This window comes from Rhea americana, unplaced genomic scaffold, assembly GCF_003343005.1.
Source record: "Rhea americana isolate MKP2758 unplaced genomic scaffold, rheAme1 scaffold_109, whole genome shotgun sequence".
Lineage (NCBI taxonomy): Eukaryota > Metazoa > Chordata > Aves > Rheiformes > Rheidae > Rhea > Rhea americana.
In genome coordinates, this window is record NW_028185139.1 from 3,086,668 (window position 1) to 3,094,236 (window position 7,569).

General features: G+C 33.8%; 2 protein-coding genes across 2 annotated transcripts; both read left to right on the forward strand.

The window, feature by feature from the left end:
- Positions 1–2,001: 2,001 nt before the first annotated feature.
- LOC146601177 (uncharacterized) lies at positions 2,002–2,154 on the forward strand. Its single transcript, XM_085312087.1, has one exon. It carries the CDS (start codon positions 2,002–2,004, stop codon positions 2,146–2,148), a length of 147 nt encoding a protein of 48 aa, XP_085168213.1. The 3' UTR covers positions 2,149–2,154.
- Positions 2,155–2,388: 234 nt separating this feature from the next.
- Positions 2,389–6,782, forward strand: MKKS (MKKS centrosomal shuttling protein). The gene is made up of 4 exons (XM_085311976.1): positions 2,389–3,379; positions 3,903–4,078; positions 4,754–4,864; positions 5,328–6,782. The coding sequence occupies exons 1-4, from the start codon at positions 2,389–2,391 to the stop codon at positions 5,766–5,768; spliced, it is 1,719 nt and encodes a 572-aa protein (XP_085168102.1). The 3' UTR covers positions 5,769–6,782.
- Positions 6,783–7,569: the final 787 nt, after the last annotated feature.

A 7,569-nucleotide genomic window follows, 5' to 3' on the forward strand; every position in this document is an offset into this window, starting at 1 on the left:
CGGTAGTGCTGTGTATTATGGGTAAGTTTCTTAATTAGTTGTATATGTATGTTTGAGACAGTAGTGAGTTAGCTGAATCAGAATTTTCTGACAGATGCAGTCTTGCTTCTCTGGTCTGAGTCTTCCAGRCATGTATTCTCTTTTGAAACTTATTTAACCTGATAGTTGTGTAGACCCAAAAATACATCATTCATCTTCTCAAAAATTACTGCTAAATCCTATGTGATAGGATCAATTAAGTTATGTTATTATATGTCTTAAGAACATATAAAACCTAATGACTTGACAATAGTCAGACTCTTGTAACTGACTTGAACCTGAAAGGGCAGTGTTGCAAACCAAAAGTGCCCAGAAATAACAGTGACTACACATAGTAATATAGTATGTGTTGTTATAGTAGTGATAGCTATTACTATTTCAGAAATGGCAAGGCTATTACATGGTAGAGAGGTTTAAATACTGCAGTGACTACACAGACATATATTGATAGAAATAAGCAGTTTTGTTTCAGTATCTTCAGTTCAAAGTTGAAGACTTTTTTGTTTTCAAGAAAAGTTACAAGTGATCTTCAATTAGAAGTACCAGTATGTGCTGCAGAATCTTGGCTCTTTTGAAGAGTGMGTAACAGCTGCCCCTTGGATTCAGATAGATTCAGGATTAATTTCATGGAATTGTTTCTTTCTGCAGCTTTACTCATTGAGTTTTTTTTTTCCCTCACTTAATAATTATAAAATAATTATAAAATTCTTAAGCATCAGCAGTTGTCCCTTAAGTTTTCCATTTGACTTATTCAATATTTATATTTAACCATTAAGAGTTAAAGATATTTAGGATCTCTTTGAGCATACTGGTTAAGTGACATTTTACATAGATATCCAAGATGTAATGTACGTAACATAAACCRTCAAAGACATTTACTGTTGTACAGTAACATTTTTCTAGACCATTGCAAGCAGAATGAAATTTTACAAAATCCTAGCATGCAATCTAATCATGCTGCACTTCATGCCTTAAAAACTGCTAGAATCATACTGTATCATCGTACTAAAGTGTTTGACTAAAAAAATTAAGATATTAGTGTTACATTTATTTCTTAGTGTTTCCAATATGCAAGTTGTCAGTGTGGTTAGATGGGTTGGCATTCTTTATTTTCAAATAGGCATCACTTCTTTAAAAAGACATCGCACATTCATCCTAAAATTCATTCTGAAATGCTGGATCTTAGAACTGTTAGAGGAATGTAATGACACTTTAGTTGGTACTATAATAAAGTGGCTGTGGTTTGAGGGTTTTTGTWTGTTTGTTTGTTTTTTTAACTACTGCCTTAACACATCCAAACTCTGGACAGTCATATGGAACAGGTTCTCAGTTGTGAAAACTACTGAATGCCGAAAGGACAGATGGTTAYGACATAGTTAAAGATAGTACTTTTTAAATTAAAATATCCCTTTAAATTCTGAAGTCTTTAAAAGAGAGCTGAAAAAAAATTATATATGCTAGAAGTTTTCAAGTAAGAAACCCTTCTTTCAGAGGCAAAGAGTTTTTGAAGTTGTTTGAACATTAAGAACTTTTGTGTCTGAAGTTGTTCCCTGGGAAGTAGTGCTGAGTATTTAAATTCTTTTGTTCTACAGTATAAAGAGCWTAACAACACTGATAACCTTACATTTTCATACAATTCACAGCAGTTTATAKTGGCCTGCTCTTTACAGACGTATAGGTAAGATGGTATACAAACTGGAGGTCAGAATTAAATGTATTCATTGATAGAAATGTGTAATTTGTGTACTCRCTGCTTATATTTAGTATTAGTAGGTTTTCTCAATCAAATAATATTGTAGTTTGATATTTGTTAGCCCATATGTGAGTTTTTTGTGAAAAATAGAATAACAATTCATACTATACAATATTGTTGTAAGATTGCCCTAATATCTTCATATTATGTTTATTTTAGGTATAATTAGCTCTGAAGCTTTTCGTCTGTGAGTGCTGTGAATAGACGAGATGAAAACTAGCTGGAKTAGGAAGAACTTTCTGCTTGTGGCAGGACTGTCGCTTATAGGTGTCCATGTTGGTAGTATCCTTGTAAACTTAGTTGCAAAAAAATCTGTTCAATCGCATTCAGAAATTAAAAAAGATYGTCGTGAATGAAATAGCTTTCTGCTGCCATTACGTATTTGTCTCACAATAGTATTTAAGCCAGATCTTAAAAAAAATTGTGGTGAGCAGCTAAATGATGTAGTTGTTGTACTGTATTACATTTAAAATAATAATCTTTGGCTGTAAAGAATAAAAATGTGCCATTTTAAATGTTAAGTGTTATGAATTTGAGATTCAAGTGAAAATGAAATCTGGTGTTTCATTGGCCAGAATTAAAATCTTATTTTGAAAATGTCTCGTGTTGAAGCTAAAAAGCCTTCATTATGTATTRGTGAACCTTTAACTAAAGATACAGTTCATCAGTCACTATCTGTGCTAAGTGATGTATTGAAATCTTGCTATGGTCCTGCTGGTAGGCTTAAACAGCTCCACAATGGTATGGGAGGCTATGTTTGCACAACTTCACAATCTTCAGCTGTACTCCGTTGTCTTTCTGTCAGTCATCCTGTGTTAAAGGTTTTGACAGCCTCTGTACAGAATCATATAACCCGCTTCAGTGATTGTGGCTTATTTACTGCCATTCTTTGCTGTAGTTTGATTGAAAACTTTAAAAGCATAAACTTTTTGTCTCATACTGTTATTAAAATAAGCAAACATCTTTTGAGCTTATGTACTGACTACCTCAAATCTGAGGCCTGTGGTTGTCGAGTATCTGTGGATTTCAGTAATCTTGAGACTGTCTTTTGTTTGGTACGTAGCATATTAACAAGCAAACCTGCTTGCATGCTTAGTAAAACAGAAGTTGATCATCTCACTATCCTGATTGTAAAGGCTTTTTTACTTACTGTTCCATGTCACGTTGAAACTAATGCTGTTTTAGGAAAGTGTGTAATAGTGCCTGTGAAAGGTAGAAGAGTTRTAGATTCTACGGTTTTTCCTGGACTACTGCTAGAAATACCGGAAAATCAATTGGCAAAATCACTGTCTGTCAAAAGAACTTCTTCAAACATTATCAAGATAGCACTTTTTTGTGTGTCTATGTCAGGAGACTCTTTCAGTCCTGAAGAAGGAAGTATAACAGTCCATCACGGAATTTCTCTAGAAATGTCAGAACTGGATCAGTTACTTAATGTAGGAAAGCAGTTGCTTAATGATGAGATTGGCCTTGTAGTGTGCCAGAAAGTTATTCATCCATCTTTGAAACAGTATCTGAAAGAGAATCATATTGTCACTGTAGACAGAGTTGGACTACTTATGATGGAGCCTCTCAGTCAAATGACAGGTAAGAAATGAGTTTTAGATGATAAACAAATATTCTTAATGTTTGTCTTATAATAAAAACCTACAAAATATGTGTGATTGTAGGGTAAGAATTCTTATTTCTGTTTTTATCCTACTTCAGCTGCAGAGTAAGAATTGCCATTTAAAGTTTTAAAACTTTTTAAGGTGATCAGTTTTGTGCTGGCCAGCCGTAATGATGACATAAGTGCACAAGTACTGCCTGCTGCTCGAGGAATGATAGAAATGGAAATCAGATGTAGATTATTTTTAAACTCTATCTAATCAGAATAATGAAATTGCTTCTTTTATCATGAACTATCACTAAATCTTACACTTAGCAAAAACCAACACAATATTTTCTAAAGATTTCCTCTATAGATGAAAGTGTTCTGTGAACATACCTTGAAGAACATCTATCATTTAAAAATCTAAGGGGAGAAAAAGTTCATACTTTGTGAAATACAACAGACAGCTATTCTGATGATAGTAATACATGCTGCTCTCTGCTTTTCTTAATTGAACAGGTTCAAAGCCTATAGCTTCCATATATTCTTTCTCTCCCAGTTGTTATGGCAGTTTGAAGGATGTACGCACTGAGAGTTTTGCCTCAAAACACTTTGTGCATCTAATTCCTAATGACACACTTGTCTGCAGCTTGATGCTCTGTAACAGAAATGACACCACATGGGATGAATTGAAGGTAGGCAAATCTTCCTGAAATTTTTCGTTTAAAGAAAACATACTTTCAATGGGGAAAAAAATGAAAGAGGGTAATAGAACAGTATAAAGAGATTTTAGAGAAGGTTTTTCACTACCTTAATGAAGCTTAATTAGAATTTAAGTATGTAAGTTCAAAAAAGGAATTCAGAAACTAGCTCTTTCTGGAATTATGAGAACCTTGAAGTACTCTTGTTCATTTAATGCCTCTATTTTAATCATGGAAGTCATTTAGGTGCAGAAGCTTTTTTTTCACCTATTTTTGAGGCCAGTACTGGAGAAACATTTTCATTCTCATTACTTGATCTGTGAGAGGATGAGAAAAAAATTGCCCAGTGAAAGGTCAGCAGGAACACCTGCAACCGTAGTCAAGCATAGCTCTACATTGAATAGTTGCTCTAAAAGTGATGCTGTTTGAATTTTATGAACAATTTCCTTTTGTGAAAAGGAATCAGATACAGTATTTCACTTACACTTTCCAATATAAAATGTGGACAAATAAACACRTTTTGGAAATGCCTCAGCAGATCTATGTTCACACTTGATTCAACTTTACCAAGTATATTCCAGAAGTTACTCAAAAGCCTGTTTCAATAGGTTTTTATAAATAGGAAAGCCTATTGTGCTATGTGTAATGACAAATTCATACGGTTTTCAGCGTGCCTGTGAAACTGCAGAGCATGTGTTACAGTTAACCRTCAAGGAACCTTTGGCCCTGTTAGGAGGTGGCTGTACAGAAACTCACTTGGCTTCGTACATAAGACACAAGGTACGTAAGGCGTTGTCAGAATAGTAAAAGCTGCTTAACATACTCAGGAAACAAGAACTTAGTTTGTGAAGAAATACTGTTGCAGTTAGAAGACTTGCCTTCAGTATATTAAATTGATAAATGTTGCACATTTATTGTCTGACAAATAATATAAAATATTTTTGAAGTGCTCACTGCTAATGACCCCTGTTTCAGGATTTCTCTCATGTTAATCTTACTGTACTTGTGTACCTTAATKTTGCTTTAGGTATCCATTAATTATAGGAGGTGTTCATTTTTTTTATGTGCTTAACTTAAAATAAAAATGTGTARAATTTTTGTATTGTGCTAATCGCAACAATTTTTTTAGTTGACTGGTGTGAACAGTGTTGAAAAATTGCAGCAGTACTGTATGTATTTGATTAAAATGATCTTTTTTTGTAAAACTTTTCTAATTTTCTGTTGATTTTTGTTTGTTTTTTAGAGTTGTAATCTGTCAACTAGCAGTTTTAAAGATATAGAGTGTTCTCAGACACAATACCAATTGGTTGCTGATGCTTTTTGCCGCTCACTGGAGTCTGTAGCTTGCTCACTGAATCATGATGATGGAGACATTTTTACAGACATGGTTTATGGGCACTGTTGGTTTGTTCCATCAGGTTTTTCTTCCGTCTCCAGCTGGTCAGATTTAATTTYAAAATGTGGCTGTGGGATTAACAATAACACTTCAAATCTCAATTGGAGGGTTTTGCAAAGCCAGTTTAGCTCTCCTGTTCTACAGAGCTGCCCTAAAGAGTCTTCAGTAAAAGCTACTGACTTTCTGACACTGGACTGTTTCGCTGCAAAATGTAGTGGCTTACAAGTAGCTGTGGAGACAGCCAATTTGATCTTAGATCTTTCATGCATAATTGAAGATCAAAATTAGTCTGTTATGTGAACTGTACTGCACAGCAAGCTACTTACTTGAAAGCATGGTAATTCATAACACGTTAAGATACACTTACGAACATTCAGAGTATGGACAACAGACAAATTTTAAACATTGTTGGCAGTTAAGTGCTTTTCTGATTCTTAATCTACTTTGCCTTGTAGCCTTTTCAAATATTTCTTTTGTTTGAAACTGCTGATTAGCCAAGTATATAGTGAATCATAGTAACGTGATAGAGTAGTCCAAGTAGTGTATTCAGACCAGTGAATGACACTTCAAAAATTATGAATTTCTTACATGCTTGCAGGAGATTTGAATGTTCTCTTTCAATATATTAATACTGAATTTAAGGTGATCCACTTAACGTTCTCCATATATTATGCAGGTGTTGAATGTCTTAGCTCTGGTCTCTTCTGAGGAATGCGGAAAATTTTATTGAGTTGATGAGGAAACATACGTTAAGGATTAGACTTTATATAGCCTCAACGAAAGCTTTACACATTCAAACACGCTATTGTATTGCAGCAAGATATTTATCATTGGTAGTTTTAGTTTCGTGAGTAAAAAATGAGTGAAGTCCTTGGCAGATACCATGAGCCACTTTTCTTATTTTCAAATTTTGTTCTGAAGATCTTGTAACTTCATACATTTCCTGTTCCTAAATTGCTGCAAGATTTTTCCAATCGTATAAGTAACTTAACAAGGTACTAAAATTTAACCTCAAGATCTTAAGATAGCAGGTAATGGAAGACTTGAAAAGAAATGGCAGACTGATTGTGGGGGAAGGGAGAAGACTTTTGTACAGTGAAATTTCACTGCTTTCTGTGGAATACATGGCAGTTTGTAAATAACGATGTTTTTATCTTTAGCAAAGGTGCAAGTAAGAATGTTCTGCTTTCAAGGAACTGAATGTACTGAATGGTCTGTACGTAGCTTTTCTTCTAATGCAATAAGGCTTTAAGCTGCTGTGGCTTGTTCTGATCTTTAAATAAAGCTGTAGACTGAGTGAAACTTGCCTTTTTTTCATTTCAGCTTGCATGCAAAATCAAAAGGGGTGTTAAAGTTTCTTGTTTAAGTTCATTTTCTTTATCTCTTCTCCCTCTTTGTTTTCCAATACCAAGGGTCAAGTGGAGAAGCCAAGAAGGTCTTACTAGTCTGCTTATCTGTTTCCTGGTCTCCTAAGTTTTTAGTATATGTACTGAATATAAATAGTGAAATTCTATTTTGTATAATTCAATTTTGAAATGCGTAATTAAAAGGTCTGAAAAGTTCTATTTTTTACATAGTTTTTTTCATTTTTAGTGGTATAAAATTTCATTTCATCACTGTAAAAAAAATGAAGCTATTTAGATTTCTGTGTCTTTAACTGAAGTGATAGTTTCAGTGCTGTAAGACATCAGTTGGAAGTTTGTGAAAAAATATTGTAAGTATTAAGACGAAGACTGTTTAAAATTACTTAAAAAGAATGTTTTTATCTATTGATCCTTCTATGTACTTTGAAACATATGAAAACATCAAGAATAATGGAGCTAAATGATGGGTGTATATTTTAAAACACAGAAGAATCTTGGTGATATGTCAGTTAATGATGAGTCTCTAACACAGAGTACCAAATTAAGAGTATTTTAATTTCCGTAATAGCAGCTTGTCATGCAGTGCAAAAATGTTGAGTTTAGAGAGTACGACTGTTAAGGGAAAATTAAAGCAACGTTTAAGTAGAAGTAGTTGGTAGTATCCACTTGTCGTGGTATCTAAAGTTCAGTTTACAGCCACTGTAAAACAACTGAGTTGCTTTTAA